The sequence below is a fragment of the Scomber scombrus genome, chromosome 6 (assembly GCF_963691925.1).
Source record: "Scomber scombrus chromosome 6, fScoSco1.1, whole genome shotgun sequence".
NCBI classification, from domain to species: domain Eukaryota; kingdom Metazoa; phylum Chordata; class Actinopteri; order Scombriformes; family Scombridae; genus Scomber; species Scomber scombrus.
This window is the reverse complement of record NC_084975.1, coordinates 9,860,688-9,883,341: the sequence shown is the minus strand read 5'-3', so window position 1 is coordinate 9,883,341 and position 22,654 is coordinate 9,860,688. Positions and strand designations below refer to the sequence as shown.

Genomic DNA, 22,654 nt, shown 5'->3' with positions numbered 1-22,654 from the left:
GCAAGAAAACAACAGGACAAGGAGACAACTTGACTTACTTTTTGGACATTTATTTGAAAGTATGTGCAAACATTTCGACAGGGGTGTTTGAGTCGGTGGCCTACTGAATCTGCATCTTATTTTGAAAGGTTTGATCGGAAGCTATGTGTAGCTGCTTCGATTGCGTTATTTTTCCCACCCGCATTCAGTGAAGACCCGCCCTACACTGCCTCTGATTGGCTCTGACCGTAATATTATTATCCTAACTTAGAGGGGCTGTGCCCTAACCCAACCATCTCGCTTTCCATTATTAAACCTAACCAATCTTCCCATCGAAGGCAATGAGTACTAGCCAATCAGAGGCAGAGAAGGGCGGGTCTTCTCGGAATGCGGGTAAGGAGAAAAACTAAGGCGGTTGGACGCGAAACAAGCGGTGGTGAAGAAGTCTGTGCTGATAAGCTGGACAGTACAAGTGGTCGACAGGACTTCTTTTTACAGACTTTAAATAAGAAAAAACATATTTAAGAAAAAACATGGCGCTCACCGACGCTGACGTACAGAAACAGGTAACGTAAGCAATCTTTGGCAAGAAACTAAATTGACTCTACCGAGTGAAAACAACTTTCTTAACCATGTAAACAAAACTAACGTCAGCTTAAAAAAACTGGAGTACCGTTACATGCTTTTGTTCAAACGTTATTCGAGGTTTTTTCTCGGTTTGTACTAACATTTTTTTTAAAAACTTATAGTCTGTACTGTTAACTTTTTTGTTAAATGTGGAACTTGGTCAGATATCTGATTTTGAACAAACTATTTTGTGTTTGTCCCTTGTGGCAGATCAAGCACATGATGGCCTTCATTGAGCAAGAGGCCAATGAGAAAGTAGAGGAAATTGATGCAAAGGTAATTGAAGTTTGTTTGTCTGTCAGTCAGTCTTGTGATTTTTTACTGCAGTCACCAGTAAAGAGCCTTGTCATACTCATCTGTTTACAGGCGGAGGAAGAGTTCAACATTGAGAAAGGTCGCCTGGTGCAGACTCAGAGGGTGAAAATCATGGAATATTACGAGAAGAAGGAAAAACAGATTGAACAGCATAAGAAAATGTGAGTTATACTATTTGCCTAGGGGAATAATCGTTGAGCCTTTGCCTGCACAGTACTACAAATGGTGTTCAACCATTTGGACTCTCACTCATTTCATTGAATTGAGTGAACAGCAAGTCTTGGTACATGAGTGGATTGATTGAAGTCTGGAATCTGACCATTATATAATTTTTGTGTTTTAAAGTCATCATTGTGCAGCTTTGGCTATGCAGAATAATGACAAACATTCGTAGCCTTCCCATATCTCATGTGTAACTACATGGACTTGAAGAGATAGAAATAGATCGCAGTACACTAAAATAAAGGAACTTATACAAAGTTCTGCTCTCCACTTTTTCACCTCGTTACCTTACTTTTACTTTGCTGTCACTTGGATCTGTCAGATTTGTTTTCCTTTTTAATCCCAACCTGCCCTCATTGGCATTGAGTGATATTAAACAAGCAATACAAATATATTTAGGCTTGGTGTAGTGTAATTACATCGCCTCCCTGGGCTCTGAAATCTTAACATGAAGACTTTTAGCATTGATGTCTTCATATGTGCTTCTAATCTATTAATTCAGTGTGTTGTGAGAACTGAGTATCATGCAAGACAACTATGTAACAGGGGTGCTGTATTACATGATAATACACTCATTGACTTTTCCTCCCACTCCCACAGACAGATGTCCAATCTGATGAACCAATCGAGGCTGAAGGTGCTGAAAGCCCGTGATGACATGATTGCGGTTAGAGATGGTCACGTCTTACACACATTTTCATATTTAGTTCATGTTACGCAACTGACGATACAATTTCGTAAATGTGTCTGACTCTGCATTATCAGATTGAGAGTGTTAATGAGAAACACATCAAATCGCAGCATTATTCTGTTTTTACATGTGTTCTTGTTTCAGGATTTGTTGCATGAGGCCCGACAAAGACTTGCGGAGATTGCCCAGGACCCTGCTATGTACTCCACACTAATGGAGGGCCTGTTGCTTCAGGTAGAGTGAAATCTCCAACTTCTGTCACAAGGAGAAATACACTCACAACTGATCGGTCTGTTGGTTCTCAGTGTTTTCTGAGTTTGAGCTTTTCCACTCCTCAGGGCTTCTACCGACTCCTGGAACCAAAAGTCACCATTCGCTGTCGGCAACAGGATGTAGAAATGGTTCAGGTGAGGCTGAGCTGACTAGAGGATAATGTAATTGTAAGAAATTAGAAAATCACAGATCGTCCCAATATAATACATATTGTTGTCTGTATGTTAGATGGTTGTGTTTGGTTTGAAGTCTTTTTATAAATTATTACTTGACAGGCTGCAGTTAACAAGAACATCCCTATTTACAAAGAAGCTGTGAAAAGCAACATAGTCGTCAAAATTGACATGGAGCGTTTCCTTCCATCAGACATGTGAGATTGTTTCATGTAGTTTTCAGCATGTTATATTTCAACATCAACTGACACCCCCTGATTTTAAAGATTATTTTTGTGATAGTGACCAGGATTGAAAAGGAATACTCATATGTTTGTTTTAACAGCTGCGGAGGAGTTGAGATGTATAATGATAACGGGAAGATCAAGGTTTCCAACACTTTGGAGAGCAGACTAGAGCTTATGGCCCAACAGGTAGAGTGTGAGAATTTATTTAATGTCCAATTATGACTATTACAACACTTAAAAGTAGTTCCTTCTGTTTGCCTGTGGAGGGCAGCACTCCCCATCAGTTATTCCACTTAGCCTTATAACCCACATGTATGAAGGTTAAAGTGAAATTGTATAGTGATACTTTTTGCAAGACTGTCATGCCTCACACATATTTACCACTGTCAAATTGGGTGTTAATTTAGCAATCTCCTTAAGTATAGCTAAAGACATATTCCAAGTTTTACTGTTTACTGCTTTATCAAGTAATTACACTTTATCCATGCTTTGTGTTTCGAGTACCTGCTTTGGTGACGTGTTTCACAAGTAAATTCTTTGTTCAGGGACATTTATTATTTATAGTTTGCTTCCCAAATGTTCTCTGCTTCCTACACACAGCTGCTGATGCACCCACATAAGTAATCTATTAAAAAACAAGTGTTTTTCAAGTGTTTTTTTGAAAAATCCAGTACTGCAGGGTATTCTTAACTTCCCTTTCTGTTCATTAAAGAAACGAGGAAGGGGAAAAAACACAAAAATATTGTAGCATCTGCATTCCTTTTATTTATTCCTTTACTAATTTATTCAGGTCACTTATATCTTATTTGTATCCTGACTTAACCCCTGACAGATGATGCCTGAAATCAGAGTGGCCTTGTTTGGTGTCAACCCCAACCGCAAGTTCACGGATTAACGATGGATTTGAAGAGAGCAGCGTGGGCACAGGTGGAATATATAAGGTGACCACAGACTGTTGGAGGGATACACGGTCGTGTCACCGTAGTAAACGAGAGTCTGTACAATCACTCGCCAGTCATCAAGGTCAAAGAAAACCTTGACTTACTTAATGGGATGCTACAGATATGTTCATTTACAGTATTTTGATTTTTATACTAATGGACTGAGAATTAATCCAACAAGTGCACTTTTACATATGTTTAAGTGCCACCTTCATTACCTTTTACAGGGGTTACCAAAGGACTGCTTTAAATTGCAACGCTATTACATTTGCCAAATATATAGCTTTTTTTGTAAAATAATTTAAAGGTTTTTATGTGTGTGTTTGTGTGTATGTTTGTGTGGGTGTGGGTGGGTGGATGAGCAGACAGAAAGATTGTTCAGGAGCAAAAACCAAAGAAATAAATGTGTGTGACTCGGAGAAATCAGCATGTATGAGATATCTTTATTTACAGCTTGTAAACAAACAGTTTACTCAGGCTATGTTCACTCTACAATGAGGAAAATGTAGTAGCCTAGGTACACTAGCCACATCAAAATGTTTCTTGCATTAAAAATGTAAAAAAAAAGCTTTTAGTGCCACCCAGTGGACTTAAGTAATGGCAAACAGTTGGCAAGACAAGGTGCCATACTCCCTCCATGGGTCTAACAATTATAATTGTCGTTGCTAAATTGGACTCAAGTACCAAAACAATATTTCAAAACAACCGATTCCACTGAGTTAATTTAAGACTTACAGTTTTGATGCTTGAAAAACTAACAGCAATGATAAGGCTTTAATTGCATTTTTTTATTTGTTATTGTGCGCACATCATTTGAAGCAAAAAATCTTTCTGTATATCTAAGCAGTAGCAGCCCGTGGCTTCTCACAGGTTTTATTTAAACCCTTCCAAGCTGTGGAGAAGAGGAAGTCAAGGCTACGAGACTGTGGCCCAAAAGTCTGTGGCCTTTAGGCAGGGAGTGAACTGTGTGTTAGGGTGTATTGTACACTAATACAGGGATTAAAGCATTACCATCAGATTAGCAAATTACCTTAGAGACACTGACAGGCAGCACCTTCCAATCCAGTGAAGGAATCCAAGATTACAACTCAGACCTCACGGATGGAGTGGGAGGAATGCTTAACAGAGTAGGCAGAAGGAGATCAACCTCCTTTTCCAGAGAAAGACATCAAACATTGAAATCGAAAAGATTGGCATTTGAAGTCAAGCCAAATACCCAGTTCAGACTCTGACATAAAACATTACTCAGTATTAGCTTTTGATCAAGATTGAAAGGGGGATTTGTCACTTACATTGGATGATGCACAGTTCTTCCTCAAAACCAAACAAGTGGTCAGATTGGTAGGCATTTTTGTTAGCAGCCCCAAACAACATGCAGAAGTTGTCTTGACAACCAGACATAATAATTTCTCTCAGGTGAAAAGAGTTCCAGACAAATTGCGGCAAGCATGCTGGGATAACCCAGACAACTTGGTACACATACCCTCAGATTAGTCACACACATACACAGGACCCTGTTCAACCTAGAGAACCCTGTTGACAGCATGTTGGAAACCTAAAGAAACTTGATTAGTGTGAACCACTTGATTCACATATTAGTAAAAAGAGCCTCCTCATATCTCAGACCATTTCCTCATACTTTGGATAGCAGATTGTGGCCGTCTTTCTCTCTCGATGTATTCACTCGGTTGTGCATGCACCACAGATTAACACAGCAAATTATCTGTACAGAGACAACGCGACCGCTGCCACCATGCCAAGCACTACTATCCCAGAAACCCTAGCACCGTCTCTCCTACCCCTAGAAAGTAGACACCCTGCGCAATGCCAAAAAGAGGAGCGATGACTAAAGCGCGACATGTTGCACCCTTCAGGAATGCTGATGGGCCCTCTCGCCTCAAGATGCGCCTGCAAAAGTACAGAAAGAGAGGAAAAAAGTTAATAAAACTATATGTTACTAGGGCCTTTTATATTTACTGAAATGTGCTAAATGTTGTATTATACACTGTGATCTTACTGTGTGCAGTCAACAATTCCTTTGTACGTGTCCTCCCCTTCACCTTTTTGCAAGGTCTGCAGACGGGTCTTTATTACTGAATGGATATTCAAACAAGGATGCACTGTCAGTTAAAGCAAACAGCAGCCACTGTTGCTACTGTAACATACAGTGTCTCAATTCCATACTATATGCTATTTATACACGTTATATTCTAATCTTCATAGTATGCCTTCCTCAAAAAGCCGTCAGCAGTTAAATCATAGCAAAATGTTTTTTTGAAACATTAAATTTTTTTTGTTGTATTTGTTTGTTTGTTTTCTGTGGTGTTTTCCTGGATTCATTGTGGATGTCTCACCACCATCCACATATACTTTTTTCAAGCTGTTATTTCCTTTACACTATGGGGGAAGTTTGAACACATTTCATACTTAAAACCTGCCGGGATTTGGTATGTAGTTGTGGATGGTCTTAAGTTTAACACATACTGGCTGACCATGTCGACTAAAAGCTATTGGTTATACACCACATCGAGTGTGTTGAATTCAGCAAAAGTGCATTTTATTGCTTGTGGATTTAAGTTTTCATTTGTAAGAGTAAGTATATGTTACTTCTTCTTTCAAAAGTAACATCTTGTTTTAAAATATGTTTAAAGGAAAGTTGGTCTTGCCTGATTAGAATCTTTGCAGTGCTGGGTAGGTTTGGTATGTACCTGCAGTCATTGAGTAGCAGAACCTTAAGCCCCCTTTCACACCCAAGCTCCTACCCCTCCACATGTCTCTGTCTCTCTTTCTCCCCACTCACCATCCAGTGGTGTTACAGCCACAGCTGCCACTGAGCCTGCGGTACAGCCGGCAATGAAGGACTGCCAGAATGGCGCCCGGGCCTGCACACCACCAGATTTTTCCCGGCCCAGCGCGTTCAGGTTGGCAAACAGCGGGAAGTAGATCATTGAGAATGGAACATCCCTGAAAAATAGGATTTGTGTTATGTTTGATTTAATGAAAATGTAAAAAGAAGGCATTGTAGGTAGTGTCAAGGGGAAAGACATGGTATAGACTGGAAACGAGAAAGACAAAAGATGAATGAGAGAGAATGACGTCACAAGAGTGAGGCAAGGACAGAGAATGAGACATGGCCCTATTCAACTGCAGCATAGCAGCCAGACATAGCTGGAGGAATCTATTGATCAGTGTTGATTAACAAGGTTGTCAGGAACCAGCACAGTATGGGTTACGCAATCAACTCGTTGCAGAAACAATGACAGAGTTGAATGGGAGATAGAGCTGCACAACACAAGCAATTGTATCAAATATGAATGACATAATGACATAAATGTATAATGAAAGTGTGCATACATGTGCATTAGAGTTAAAAAAGAGGAGAACACAAGACAATTGGCATATACTTAAGTAAGTGGATGAGTGTGTGTGTCTATGTCTTTATGTGTGGTTGACCTCATTAAGGTTGCTCCTGCCCCCCTGTAGAGGCCAGCCAGGCCACGAGTCTTCAGCAGCTCCACAGTGATGCTGGTGGCTGACGGCCTTTGTGGAGGTGCTGGTGGGCGGGCCACCAATGATGGAGCTGGACCAGGAGCAGCAGCCTGAGCTGGAGTCGGGACAGACCTTTGGGCAGCTGATGGAAAAACACATGAAGACCAATGTAACCCTGCAGGCATCACTGTGAGTGTTTGTGTTACCGAACAAAGGATGGGCCGGAAACGTTTGTTTTTCCAAATTTTGATGATAAAGTAAATTAGTGAAAAGACTGAAGATTTTATTATTTGCATTTTATCAAAAATATGTGAAAACTTACACCTTTTTTATTGAGAAAAATAGTATTCCCTGTACCACATAGTATGTATTGTAGTAACAGTGTCTTAAAATCGGAATATTAGTGAATTGAATCCTTTTACATTTCCATAAACATTGACACAATGCATCCTGATAGTAGTGTGCAACAACAACTTTGAAGCATTGAACATTAAATTAATTCAGTCACCAACTCACCCAGCCTTCCTGCGTCCTGTAGCTGGATCTTGAGCATCTCCATGGGAGTGGTGACTATCACCTGACAGGTCCCAGCTCCAGACCCTGCCAGAACCTCCCCCCATAGGGGCAAATGACTGATGACACAAAAAGTACCAGATGCAAAGCATGAGCAACAGTAGTTTTAGGTCATAACAGGCCATGTTTCCTTATGAGATTTTGTGACAGTGGGAATGGACACTAGTTAATCCTCATAGACATAACAAATATGACTAGATCAATAGTGGTATTTCTAAAAGTATAATGAACACACGTTCAGAATTAGTATTGTTCCAGGTATTGTTACTCGTATGATGTAATATAGGCAATAGACCAAAACAAATGTTCAGTTATTTAAAACTCTGCTTTCAGGCTGCACAAATGAAATTAAAAGACAACAGCAAACTCTAATCATATTGATTAGCAAAAAAAATGTTCATATATGACTTTTTTTTTTACCAGTATTTTTCTCCAAAGCTATGACATTGATTAAATCTGAAACTTTATATGATAAAAAGGATGCTGATGGAGAATCTAAAAGAAGATCCAAAGGGTCAACATGATAGTAACATCTCTTAGGGAATATGGTATTCTGTACAATACTTTATAAAATTCTCATTTTACCTAATTCATCCAGTTTTAGTATACTGTAATAACACTTTTTAAAATGTAATATTTTACAAAACATTAAAGTCCACAGTATATCTTATCTATTTGTATGTTATAAATTTAAACATTTGATATGTTTCAGCTGGACATTTAGCTTGACGTTATTTTTATTTGGCTTCATCATATGATGCATCATTGAAAGACAAAAATCAAGTTCACCCATCCTTGGAGAGTTTCTGTCTGAAGATATCGTTGGCAGCCAGTTTGATTGCTTTTTCTGGTGTGACAAGAGTGAGGTTCACTGCTGCACCTGGAAAAGACAAACAGGCTGTGACAGTGACACAAAACAGCTTCCGCTAAGCCACTGAAATAGAATGAACCTATACAGCAGCTTATAGCTTGCTACTGCAGGCTAAGGTCAGTAGACCTTGGTTATTGTGGTAAAAAGATTGAGGGCTCACAGGACAAACAACAGCATAGGTGGCCAGATTAGGTTTATGGTGAAGCACAGTTGTAGAATTGCTTGTCACACAAATTTAAAAAGTGTATGGTAGACACGCACATCCTGAGAAATAAAGCAGGCGCTGGACCAATTAACAAATGTGTAAAAACAAGAAAAAAGTCTGCACACTGCAGCTCCTAATGCAGGTACACTCAGAGTCTGAAGAAGAGCATTGCACTCGAAATGTCACTGGTAGTATCCTATTAAATCTACCTGCATTGGGAGCTGCAGTGTGCTGACTTTTTTCTTGCTTTTGTCACACAGATTAGAAATGCAAAGAATACCTCTGTAGCATCCAAAATAGCCTTCCGTGCGTACCGTCTTTGCCAGACAGTCCAACCTTTAAAGGCAAAACAGAAAAATATGTCAGTTTTTCAAATAATAATATCTGAAAGAGTTTAGTTCTAAAATACTCCATAACAATGTTCATGTCTTTCCCCATTAACACTACTAATGAGCATGTGTCCCACTCAGGTCAAAAGTGTAGTGTTACGCTTCATTTATACACATCATCACCAGCCAGACCATTACATAATTATTAATTACAATGAACTCTGAGCCTTGTTCCAACAACAAACTGGACAGAGGCCTGCAGTGTCAATGAACCAGATGAGCAGTTATGTAAAAAAGTTTTGATAACTCTTTCTATGATGTCCCATTGTATATAATACATTATCAACATACTTATAATGTGTTATAATCTGCTAATAGCACTGTATAATTATAGTTATAATTAGGTATTATAGATAATACCTGAAAATATTTCAACTTTACCTGTAGTAACATTATATTGTAATGCAGTATATTTATATGTTTATGCATTAAAGACATTGGTTTCATAGAAAGTGAAGAACACAAAAATCTAACACCAGAATTGGGCCTTGAAGGGAACAAGTGATCCCAGCTATTTTCCATGTCTGACTCACAAGGGAAAACCACATGTGTGAGCTTCTAAACACAGGATGGCCACGCCTAATCAGCCAGCAAAATGTGTTCTCACTAGATGTGCGCAGTGAGAAATTCAGGGTCAGTGTGTCTTTTAAGGACACTGAATCTCTATTTTTGTTTACATCTTTTGATTTTTACAGAGACAAACCAAGGTAAAAGAGTATGAAATGGTAGTTTTGGTGCTTTCTTTTAAACTACTGTCAAGTCTTACATACAGCTGTAAGACAATCCATATCCATATTTTGCAGTGTAGTTGGATATTTGTATTAAATTGGAGTCTCAGCCTCCTTTGCATGTGAGATGCATCCTGTTTTAGAAACAAGGTTGCAGCAGTTTATTTCTCTATGATGTTTGACAGCTTCATTGTTTTAAAGAATGGCAATGCGGAGACCTCAGTCCAATCATTAAATAATCACTGCTCCTCTGTGCTAGATAAAGTAGCTCCTCTCAAGATCTCATCCATAATTTCATCCCCATGTATCAATGAAACTATCCTGAGTGGTAGGTGCAAATGTTGGTGCAAATGTAGGTACAAATGTTGGATTACCAAGTGCTTCTGGAAAGCCATGAAGCTTGGAAGTACACAGGTTGCATCTCAAAGATCAAATGGCTATGACATGGTGAACGCTGAAGGATGTGCTTATTTCTCTAATCTATATCTTCCAGCAAGAGAAATCCTAAAGTCCTCTTTGATACAATAGGCCCCAAATGTGTCTATTTTGTCTAACAGTGACTGCAGTAACTTTCTTAAATATTTTATAAATAAGACAGACAATAATAACATCTCACCCTCATCCAGTCCACTCATTAGTGGTTTTTCAAACCCATCCTTCTCTGATTCCTTTTATCCAATCTCTATAGACTATTTAGCCTTATTAGGAAAAAATGAAACAATTTTCAAGCCCACTAGATGTTCTACCAACCTCTCTGTTCTTAAAGGTTTTAAATCCATCAGTCCTTGCTTAGTTAATATTATAAACCACTCTCTTTTATCAGGGTGTGTCCCCTGCTATTTTAAGCAGGCAATTGTTCACTCTTTTTTTTAAAGAAAAACCAAACCCACACCCCTCTTTGCCAGAGAACTACAGGCCTATTTCTAAACCCCCTTTCTTTTCTAAAATACCGAAAAGGCTGTTGAAAAGCAACTTGTTCAAACACTGGATTTGCACAGGCTGACAAATTTCCATCTGGTTTTCGTAAACTACACTCAACTACAACTGAAACGGCTGTCCTTAAAGTTTCAAATGATATTATATGGGCTGCAGATGCTGATGAGTGTTCAATTTTGTTTTTTATTGGACCTTAGCACAGTATGAGATGACCACCACATATTAATTCACAGGCTGAAAAACCTGAAGGGCATTTAGTCTGACTGTCTTGCAGTGGTTCTCGTCTATCTCCCTGATAGGAATTTCACTGTCTCTGTAGGTTAACTTGTGTCAGAGACTGCTGCTTTGTCTTGTAGCGTTCCCCAGGGGTCAGTCCTGGGGCCTGTTTTACTCTCCTTATACACGCTTCCACAAGGACAGATTATCAATAGTTTCAGCAACATCTCCTTTCATTTGTACAATGATGACATCCAGTTATATTTGTTTTTCAAACCTGATGAGCTTTATAGACTGTCTATATTAAACTACTGTTTAAATGCAGTTAGGAATTAGATGGCAAATCATTTCCTGCAGTTAAATGCAGATAAAACTGAAATCTTTTTGTTCCTGATCATTTTCATTCGGTGATCTGACAGAACCTTGGTGCCTTATCCTCATCTTCTCAGTCTAGACTGTGTAAACTTAGTGTGATTTTTGAGCAATCCATTAGTTTAGATGCTTATATTAGTACATTGACTCAGTCATGTTTCCATCACTTGAGAAACATAGCCAACTCAGATCTGATGTGCCAGGAGCTGAAATGTAGATGTTAATACATGCTTTTATCTCATCTTGTTTAGACTACTTTAATTGTCTTTTTACATGCCTTAATAAAACTTTCTTGGACTGTTAACAAACCATCCAAAATGCCCATTCCTTTGATATGATCCGATTACCAAAACTGCACCAAATATGGGAACTGAGTGTTCAGCCACGCTACTCTACTCTCTATTCTAACCTCTGAGATTCAGTGGAAAAGTATGTGAGACATGGTAATCTAAATACTTTTGATTTGTTTGTAGCTAAACTTAGAGACTGCCGTTAACCAGAAAGCACATTTAACACTATTGATCACATGGAGGATGCAGATATTTGAAAAGGTTTTACAGTTTTGAAACGTCTTGTATACATTTGCATGCACAAAGATTTGTCAGTAACAACATCATTTGTTTCTCTCATTGATGCTAAGACAAAAACAAAACTGCAGTAATGTGAAAACCTCTATCTTTGTATGTGGCAGATCAATGATAGTGATGGACTAATTTGGACCAGGAGAGCCCTACTCACATTCCATTGTAGACTTGGATACCCTGCTGGTTCTGTAGGCGGGTCTTGGCCAGGTCAATAGGAAATACACATGTCACACCAACCAACCCTGCCACGCCCCCATTAATCAGCTTAGCAGGGAGGCTGTGAAGGGATCAGTATAGACACACGGCACACATGCGTGCACAGACCCATTTACACGCAGTCACCAACAAAAGCCATGCAAGTGACACATCCATGTAATGACAAAGATATGCGTACACACACACACACACACACACACACACACAAAGGACCAGCGTTAACAAAGCTGCTGCTTCAATTTAGTGAATACATTTCTCCATCAAGCTAACAAGTTAAGATACTTACCTAACTTTCGTCTCTGCCATCCTGCTTGTGTTTGGGCTCTAGGCCCACTACTCCTCTCCTCCTCCTCCACCTACTTCTTGTCCTCCTCCTCCTCCTCCTCCTCTTTTCCTTCTTCACCTTCTTTTTCCCTCCCACACTTCAGCTCAGAGCCCAAAGTTGTCACAGCAGCTCAACACACGATGAAATGCTGCTTAATGCTTCTTTTAATGTGGCAGCACAGGACTGCCCTTTTTCTCCCTTCTTCAGCAGGGATGGACGCCTTTTTTTCTGTTGTAGCCAAAAAACCTCTGATGTTAGATCTGTGTCTCCTGGCCAGCCCTTCTGCTTTGTTGTACCTCACACCACACTACAATCTCTCTCCTGCTGAATGGAACAACAAAACACATGCAGTTATAGTGGATTAAATACTTCTAAAGAGTGCAAATGAGACTTAAGTTTCTCTATTCTCTATGACATATATATTTTATTTCTCAAAGCCCCTGTTGAAATAGACATTTGCCATGGTTTCATAAAATAATGGGAGGGCTTCTGGTTGTGACTGAGGATTGACACACCTCAGGTTGAATATCAGAGTCTGTAAAATCCAGATTTTCTCATTCATAAATGTGAATAGCAGCATATCCCAGGACTACCACACAGACACAGAACATCTTGAGTCTCTCTAATCTGCCAGCTAAAAAGGGATAAGAGTATTTGATCTAGTGAGGAGGGCAGAACTGAAAATGAGGGGCTTAACGGTATTCTTTTACCACATTTACAAAGGACCAAAAAGGAGATTTGAAGAGAGGTTGGAAGTTTTTTTTTTCTTTCTTTATGATCTGGAACAAACGTTTGTAGTCTAGCCTAAGAAGTGTGATTGCAGATAATACAAATACTGTTGAAACCTTATCTGAGGTTTGCAGCTCTTCACTTTCATTTGCTATGTTAAGCGTTTCTTCCCTTCTTTTTCTGCTTTTTCCCCTCCTGACTTCCCCCTTCCCTCAGCTCTCTAATTAATCTCTCTCTTAATCTCTCCACCTACATTCTGCCTCTATTTTTACCACCGTAAACCTTCGCTCTATCCTCACCTGTCTTCCTCCTTTGAGAGGAAGGGAGACAACATCAGTTTAGCTTTTTTATCCACTGATCTTTATTTGGACTATCTTTTTATGTCATTGTCCATCACCTCAATAATTTCATCTTCAAATATTTTTTGTTCTCTATTTCTCTTCTTCTCTATGTCTTTTCCCCGTGCTGGACCCTAGTCACATTCTACACATGCCTTTCACTGAGCCTCTTTCTGTGAAACTTTCTTTCAGCTCAGCTCCATTCACACACTGTAATGACCCTGCCAAAACACAGACGAGGGTGCCTCACCCAAGCCAACCTCCAGCTCCCGGACCTCTGTTTCCCCTAAACTGCAGAAGAACACCCCACTCACACAGTTCACACAACACAGCCCCATGAGACAGCTTTCAAAAAACTTAATTTTCTTCCAGCACAGAGAGATAGCAGTGGGGAATGGGGGTCTTACCTCTGTCGGTGCATCCCACAGGCAGGATCAAGCTGTCCACTTTCCTTTCACTTCAACAATGCGTGCAGCAATGGTAGTCAAGCGAGAGCAATCTGAGAGAGCCAGCCGCCACTCAGGGGCCGTTGCACAAACACCAGCATTGTCCCGCTGACTAAGTCCCTCCCTCTCGTGGTGACTCCCTGTGTGACACAGCTTCAGCAGCACGGCTCTGCACTAACACAACTCGACATAAACTCATGCCTGTGTAGCTGCTGCAACACCGAACGCAACACACATAGCAGAGAAAAATACCCACAACTCTAACTGCGTGTGGGTTGTTTAAAAGAATGTGTATTTTCAAAATGAACAGCACCAGAAAAGGGTTCCCATCTATAATGTGCCCTCTATTTGAGTGTTCCAGTATTACATAATAGCTCAGGGCTCATTGAATGCCACAAATGTTTAGACTTACAATTACTACCAAGATGAAAGTGATACACCAAAATGAGCACTGGGCCACTGGGGCATTTTATTATCAGGAAATACATAAAAGGAGGTAATTAAATGACAAAAAAAGTTACATAAGGACATCAACAAAAAGAGCATGTGACCACCACAGCCACCACTCATTACCCTTAATGTATTTTTTCATGAGCAACTGATTGGTATATTGATTTCTGGTCATGGAAAAACTCTTGATTACTTCTCTCTTCAGAGGGAAAAATCTTTAATTAAAGATTATATTTTCTAATTTGGTTTGCATATTTAACCTATGTGTTTTCCCTGTATGGTATTTAAAAAAGAAGATAAACTGTGGTGAGAATATGAAACTGCATGTAGCCAGTATATCAATGTCAGGAATTTACTTGAGTAAGAGAATGCCCGACTGCCTTTTTCAACCAAGTGGGTCAACAGTCGGCTCAGATCGTCAATCTTTCTTTTGCAAAAGAAGACTTTTGATAAGATTTACACTGAGGACAAAGAAACACACTTCTTATTTGCATATTAAACTACAAAAATGTTCAGAATTATAGACTGAAGAAATATAAAGGAATAGACTTTGACTCTATAAAAATGTAGGTTTAATGTATAAAACTTATGCAATATTTTCTCTCAGAGATCCCAGTTGACTCCTATCATTATACAGTAGCACACTGTAATATCCCAAGTAAGGAACAAAAATATGTTCTTTTTAGGTCAAGTGTGGCCCAGAAGCTAATACAGAATGATATATATGTATAACATAAAGACAGACCGACAGATTGGTTGGTAATATTATTACCATACCAATATTAGTGTACTGCCCTGGAGATAAATCTACAAAGTAAGAAAAAAAATGCCAAGAAGGTTCTGATTTTGGAGTCTTTATGTGAACATGGATTTCTTCCAGAGATATATTTCTCAAACTCATATAAAGCAGTTTCTCTTAAAGGAATACAGTTCAGGCGTACTGTACTGGAACTAGGGTGGTTCCTTAAAATTCTGCCCACTCCGTAAAGACCGACACAGAAAAGCTTAACCACCCCTGTTTGTCCTTATATTATAACTGGAAAGTTCTTTGAGGATTTATAGTTCAATGGACAGGACATGCCAACAACACTGCTAGCCCAGACAGTGTATGATGATACAAAGAATAACTCCATATCCCATCTCAATATACAAATTCATTTCTGACACATATACAAAAATCTAAAACAAACAACAAAAAATGAAAATACTTCCAATAGCAGTCCCAAATTTCTTTCCAGGAACATTAAGCCTTTCTATGTAGTTCAGTTTCACACATCCTTTTCATGGGTTGATGTTTCCAAGGGACTAAAGAGACTGAGCTGTGACTGCTCTGACAGCACTGTGATGGCTTACCACCACTGCCCTGTCCCATCCATAGTGCAAAACTGACACACACTGAGGGTTGTAGTGAGGTGCTGATCACTGGAAGTAGAGTTGAGTAAGAAAATAGAATTGCACACTCTGGCTCAATATGCATTTCTCTTTTATTTAGATGACATTTTGGCCCTCCCTCGGCCCTCTTTAAAATCACCTTGTAACTAGTCACACGGTAGTAACACACCTGATAATGATTAGACAATTGTGTTCCACCTTTAGGGTGAGGGGGAAAAAACAATCAAGTTCGGCCTTCAGCGAACCAAAACTCTTAACAAAACAGTGACAGTGATTAAAAGCCAATCAAATTACTTCAAACAAAGTAACAAGTGCCATTATGTCTCCCAACACACATAGATATTAATTTGAATTCACAATTTGATCAAGTTTTTTTTAATGTAAAAAATATATTTAATAATAGATATATAGAATATGTTAAACCTAAGCTGTAGATGAACAATATAAACAACTTAATGTAAATATCCAATAAATAGAGGTACATTACAGAGAACACAGAATCTGTATTCAATCCATGAGGTGACAGGGTTCTAGCAGTGGATCCAAATGTTCTTTCTTAGAAAGTAAAACATCCAAGTTACCTCCTCTTGGATGGAGTGATACCTTCTCTATACCAATATATCTTAGACAGTAAATAGGATGATTCAATTCAACAGCATCTGCTAAATATGAGTGTAACACGTGGTCTCTCAGGTTTTGACTTCTTTTGTATACCATGAGGGGTTGTTCTTATAACCCTCACATACTCACCTGATCGAGTTAAGGGCTTTCCCTCTTCTCTCCTCCTCATCCTCCTCCTCCATGAATCAGATTTAAGTATATTCGAATCGGGTGTTACTCCATTTATCTGTTCTGTTGTAAACATCATATAGTCAATTTTTTTGCATTGTAGGTTTATTTTTAAGCGATCAAACCAATATCTGTCATTTATGTTAGCGGATCATCATTTAGAAAATATTTATTGTATCCTCTTTGTCTTAAGTTGCATTTGTAGACATAATCCACAGTAAATGACAGAAATTCAGAACATGAGTTCAGGTATATGTATAAAATTACTCTAGCTGGGTCTTGGACCCTGTAAACAAACAAAACACATAATCAAAGTACCTCTTCTATAAGAATATATTCTCCTTGAGGCCATGCCAAGTCAGTTTTGTAGATTAAAATGAATTTGCCAGGAAACTTCTTTTTTCAAAGTTTGTTAAGTCTAATCATGGCTTCACACTCATGCCTCCATATAACAAGAGCTTGTAGTAAACACATGGATTTCCTCTAGTGCCACCCTCAGGACAAACATTACAATTTTTGCACAACTATTCGGCTATTCGGTTATGGGGTGTAAGAAAAGTGTGGTTTCTTATCATTCTAGACTTACAGTCTTAGTATTTAAATGAGAAAGTTTGTCAACCGCTTAAATGTATTTGATTTTTTTTTTTTTTGGAGTAATATGGTAATTTAAATATGTGCATTATGCTTAGTAAAATTATTGCAATCTTTATGGAGAAAGTGTTATTCAGGTGTTTTTTAATGACATAAAAGTGACTTTTTTTTTAGTGTACCTGTTTGATTGATGTGTATACTACATTTATGTATTTATGTTTTTATTTTTCAGTTTTTTTGGCCACTTGACACACTGTCCATCCCTGTCTCACACCAGCATGCACTTTTCACATATTGCGATAGGGGGAACCCCTGTGTAGTGTATTACCCGAAACCTCTACAGCGATGTTGTTTACCAAATCTGAAAATATACCTGGCAAGTTACTGTACGTGACAGTGATCAGCTGAGCCTTTAGGATTTATGACTGTTTGAAAACTATTTTCGTTATAGCCTAAGTAAATAAAAATAGTGGTATATGAAAATATTTACATATGAACACGGGAATGAACAAAAATATAATAAAATATTCCAAAAAATGACTGAATGACTGAAACTTTATCTGGGCAAACACAAAAAACATACTGATGTAAGTTAAAAAGAGTTACCTGACATACCTGGTTTAACTTTTTTAGTTTTATTCATTCACCATTCACTTGCATTCCCTTTAAACGGAGGACGCACTATGAAGCCGATAGGGGTGCTCTTGACTATAGACTTTTGAAATTATAACAATACGGCATGTGTAATCGCAAACATTGTTATCAATTCAGTTAATTTATGTAAGATATTATCATATTCGAGCCTATTCTGATGACTCGTGCTTATGTTTTAACATTATATTTTAAGTGAACCTTGCCCCCACCCCCCACCCCACTCGACGTACAGTGGTTTCGCCCTTCCCATCTGTTCAGCTCCGGTGAGACTCTGATTGAAACAGATTGTAGCGCTCCGCGGGTCGCAATGGCAACAGTCCGCATCGAACGGCAACAGCAACTTTTGTCGTTTTTGTAAAAGGGTGTTTAATGTCACGGAGATGTTATAAGACGCCGAAGAAACTACTTTCTAATGTGAGAAACAAACGCTACATAATTTCTCCAGTCCGAAAATGTCACAGGGATGTACAGTTTCTGTGGAAGAGATCCAGTCCTGGTGGGAAGTCCCCGCCATAGCCCACTTCTGCTCGCTGTTCAGGACAGCGTTCAACCTTCCAGACTTTGAAATAGAGGTAATTGTGAATTGTGGGTTATATGCAGTCACATGAATGTCCTTTATTACGGAAATGAAAAGTTGTTTGTGTCAGCTTTTTTGTCTCCTTGCTCCGTCGAATGTATTGTGTGTAACGAGCTGTGTGGTAACCAGCTTAGCCGCGTTCACTCAACTTCTCATAGGTTAACGTTCGTAAGGCAATCCTGTTAGGTAACTAACGAGCTAGCCCACTCGTTAGCATTATATGAGTTAGCTTTTACTGCTAATTGGTCGTCCTCCAAAGTTGGATAACGTCGTGAGACATAAAGTGAAATCAACGCTCAAGTACACAGTTTATTGTGTTGGTCCAATGTCCACAGTGTACGTTAAATTACGTGTTGCTCGTTATGTCCAAGGATGCTTGGTGTGCCTGAGTAACTTTAGAGGGGCTCTTAAAACAGGACCATGTGCCACTCGTTTGTTTTCATTTGGCTCAACTCAAGAGCGACCTGAGTTCGGGCCATTTAAACAAAAAGTAAATGAGAGAAAGTGATCATAATGTGCTTGGGGGGGGCGACGACAACGACAACGACAACGACAAAATTATAGATATCTTATGAACATTTAAGTGATACTCATGTGTAGATTGTATTAATGCTACTGTATTAAATGTATTTACTTGGGGGGAAAGTCGCGCACTAACTCGAATTGGACGCTGCTTGTAGTCTTGCTTACTGAGTGGACGGTGCTGCTGTGTTTTTGTTTCTTTTTCTGTCACAGAAAGTTAAGTTCATGGCGTGAGGTTGGAGTTTATTGTCTCGCAGTTGTATGCCATCTGGCTCGGGTAGCCATAGGGACGCAGATGCTGCTCACGCATTGTTTGCTCGCCCAAGTCCCGTTTTGTAGCCAGAAGCGATGGTTCAAGCGTTTGTTTCCGATATAGAGCGGGTTCAACAAGCTGTAGATGAAACATCCTCCGATCGCTCTCTGTTTTGTACGAGAATAAACGGAATTTATACCCCTACGATTACATAATTCAACTTTATCACCCGACCGCCCCCCTCCTTGTTCCTTGAGATGTATTCCGAGTTTACAGCTAATACCAGCATCCATATTCAAGTATCACATCAGAGTTGATGGAGATTGTTTAATTCATCGAGTAATCATCACACTTTAAATAAATTGGCACGGTCAACATCACGCATCAGCACTCTCCATCAGTCATTCATCCCCACCCCCTTCGGCAGAGAAACAAACGCAGGCATCGCTTTGTTATTAAACGAGGTACAAGCCAGATGGGGGATCGCATTGCGCCTAGTTTACATGAAAGTTGAGGGCCTTGTGCTGTTTCATTTCTCCTTAAATTTGGTTGGATTGACGGGAAATACGCCTCTGCTAATAATTATCTTTTCAGTTACAAACAAATGTTGAAAATAAGGTTGTGCTTGTTGATTTAAACTTGCGTCTTGAACGTAAGCGCGTGTGTTCAGAGCCACCTCAAAGGATGTCTTTAACTGCAACGCCACGCAGATCACGTGTGGATATACCCCCCTCAGCTGGATTTCCAAGAAATATTGAGATTGATGTAGTTATTTTTATACTTTGACATCTTAATCCAATACACTAGTGTTGAAGGTCATAACTCCTTTGGTTCTCATTGTGATTACCTGCCGCAGCTCTTATGATAATGCATGATAGTGAATGATAGAAGGTCACTGTGGTCCATCTTTGATTGAATTTATTTTAAGGAAAGGCCTTTAGTACAGTAGTGAAACCTACACTCTACATAGGTGGGAAAAGTAGTAGTAAACCACATGTACTATATTGCATATTGTGGTTAAGACCGCCAGACCTTAGATGACTATGTGAGAACTCTGTTTAAATTACTGAAGTTTAGCAGCCTCGTCATTTAGTCCTCTGGGACTTGGGATGACATCTGAATGATATCAAAATGGCTGCGTGGTAGTCTTGGATCCTATTCTGTTACCCAACCCCACTTCCCATACACTTGGAACATGAGTGTTTGAAATCTACTCTCTGTTTGGAGGGAATGTGTTTTTAAGTAGTGAGTCCTTCATAAGTGATGTGAATCCGGGCAGAACTACGGCCACAGTGCTGCATGAAAGAACAAACAACCATCTGGAAGGACCGGTGTGCAGGATTTAGTCACATATAGCTGCAGACTGCCACAAACTAACCCCCCCGCCCACCATCCCTTCCAAGCGTGAAGGAGAACCTACAAATGACCCCCTCCAGAACCAGTGTTTGTTTTATCCATTCTGGGCTACTGTAGAAACATGGCGGGCTCCGTGGAAGAGGACCTGCTCCCTCTTTAGATATGAGTCTGTTCTACTAGATGCCACCGAATAGACAGATTCACGGTGCCGTTACTTTAACCACGGCAGTCACTACCGGGTCGACGACTGGCAGTTGATTTGAATTGCAGAGATATGTGAAATTGGCAAACTTGTATATTTCTGTTGTTATTTTCAGCAGTAACTGTAACGTTTAAAGATATATGGTCAGACATGTTTCTGCAGTGCTTATTTTGTGTAGTGTTTCTTTTCTGGTGTCTTTGATAAACCAAATCTACCCAACAGTGACATCTCACTGCTGCTGGTGTTTGAATTTTACACTCTGCACGTGTTAAAAAAACACAGTCTAAGCCCACACCGGGGGTTTGATAGTCAAAACATAGATTTGGGGTTTGGCATCATTTAACCCACCCATTTGCTGCTCTTGACAAAGTTATTGTTAAAGTTATGTTTAGAAGCACAAGCTAGTGCTGCATGCTTTTCATTTACACAATATTTGAACTAAAATGTAAAGGTGAAAACTTTTCAGCTTTAAAGACAGCGTTTTGGTACGTGTGATTAATGGCTTATCGGTTAAACAGGAGATCCTGTTTTTCTTGCTTTGTTTTTATGTCTTGTGGAGTATGTCTGTGTTCAAGAAGGCAGATTTTCATTGTTTTTAGTCTAAAAATTCAAAGGCTTTACACTGTCATGGTAAGTGGATGACTAAATCTACTGAGATAGGTGTTTTTTACGTGGAGAATTTTGTTCCACTCTCAATAAGAGCTCAATCAGAGTTAAGAGCCACCTGGATCAGAATTTGTCATGTTAATGCTCTTTCTGTTTGTTTTGAGTTTTTGAAATATCTACACCTGCACATATTTACACACACGGGTGAAGTAATGTTTAGTTTTTCAGGTACTCAAAAAGGGTAATGTCCAACACGGTCCCTCGTGCTGTACTGCCGTGGTTGATTTTAGTCCCTCTCCTCATGTCTCCTCATGGAAAGCACAGCACCCCTCATCATCACAGAAGAGTGTACAGAGTGTTTGGAGCTCTGCTTTTACAACTGTGTGCACCTGGACATTCAACACATAAAGCAGGTTTTTGGACAGATGCCAGTGTCAGGAAGTTACAAAAAGGTGGTGGTGCAGACCACCACGGCCCTTTTGAAACCCATTTCATTTTTTACTTGTTTTCTCAAATTCTGTCTGTGTTTTCCATTTTAATTTTTTGAAATCTGTGTTTTACATTTGAAGCACATTTGATCACCAGGAAGAATCATGTGGTGGATGAATAACATTTAGAATATTCAAAATTCAATTAATATTAATTAATCTGATGAATGTTGCACTGTCTTTTATCAATTAAATGCTTCAAAGCTGTTAAAAAACATTTCATGCTTTTGTAAAATAAAGTGCTTCACGTCTGAGCTTGATGTTGGTATGTTGGCAAAACTTAAAGGATAGTTGTTCTCCTGGCTCATAGCAATCAATTGGATATCGCTCTGTTCTAAATTTAGCTGTTAGTGTTGAAATCCTCAGTTTTTTGGATGACTTAGCCTCTCAGAGGGTCTCTTTGACATGACTGTGTGTGTGTGGAGGAACTGACAGAGGCATGCCCATAAATGACACCAAAATATGGTATCTCTGCATAGTTTTTGTTTTTTTGGCTTGCATGCTTTGAAAAAAAAATGCTTATAACAGCAGAGAGACCCTGATTTTTGTAAATTGCCTCCACATTTGAGCAAATTCTGTGATATTCTGTGTTTTACGGGTGAAATCATAGAGCCCTAACCGTCTGTCCCCTACACAGCAGACATGATGGTGTAAAAGGACTCCGCTGACATGGTCCTGTCCCGTAGACATAGTCCTGCCTCTCTGTGGACTCACAAACTCAAATCACTCTGACTTTTGGCACTCAGATAATGCAGAGCAGTCGTCTGCACATTTGGTTCCAACATGTTCACATGACTGCTGTTTTAGACACAGGAGGAAACTGTAGGGTAGACATGTTTGTTTTACTTAATGCCACATACCAGCAAGAGGAAAAACTGGCCTGGGCACTGTCAGCTCCGCCTGACACTC

The 22,654-nt window shown here is 39.3% G+C and overlaps 3 protein-coding genes across 4 annotated transcripts in view; 2 read left to right on the top strand and 1 right to left on the bottom strand.

The window, feature by feature from the left end:
• Window positions 1–409: 409 nt before the first annotated feature.
• Window positions 410–3,855, top strand: atp6v1e1a (ATPase H+ transporting V1 subunit E1a). The gene is made up of 9 exons (XM_062420087.1): window positions 410–545; window positions 817–882; window positions 973–1,082; window positions 1,744–1,810; window positions 1,979–2,068; window positions 2,173–2,241; window positions 2,383–2,477; window positions 2,606–2,693; window positions 3,340–3,855. The coding sequence occupies exons 1-9, from the start codon at window positions 513–515 to the stop codon at window positions 3,400–3,402; spliced, it is 681 nt and encodes a 226-aa protein (XP_062276071.1). The 5' UTR covers window positions 410–512; the 3' UTR covers window positions 3,403–3,855.
• A 1,075-nt stretch (window positions 3,856–4,930) lies between these two features.
• slc25a18 (solute carrier family 25 member 18) lies at window positions 4,931–12,371 on the bottom strand. Its single transcript, XM_062420088.1, has 9 exons — window positions 12,314–12,371; window positions 11,966–12,088; window positions 8,867–8,922; window positions 8,300–8,390; window positions 7,454–7,569; window positions 6,902–7,124; window positions 6,249–6,412; window positions 5,466–5,541; window positions 4,931–5,356 (listed from the first exon to the last, which is right to left on the bottom strand). Exons 1-9 carry the CDS (start codon window positions 12,331–12,333, stop codon window positions 5,215–5,217), a joined length of 1,011 nt encoding a protein of 336 aa, XP_062276072.1. The 5' UTR covers window positions 12,334–12,371; the 3' UTR covers window positions 4,931–5,214.
• The window catches only part of LOC133981416 (chromatin remodeling regulator CECR2), a 47,032-nt gene continuing 31,477 nt past the window's right edge, over window positions 7,100–22,654 (top strand). Inside the window, exon 1 of one of the 2 annotated variants that reach the window (XM_062420086.1) lies at window positions 7,100–7,126. Coding sequence is in view for 1 of the 2 variants with exons in the window: in XM_062420085.1 (XP_062276069.1) it covers window positions 18,194–18,313 (120 nt within the window). In the remaining variant the exon portion in view is untranslated. Of the gene's footprint in view, window positions 7,127–18,024; window positions 18,314–22,654 lie in introns of those variants that run through there. The other variant, XM_062420085.1, reaches the window with a different exon arrangement.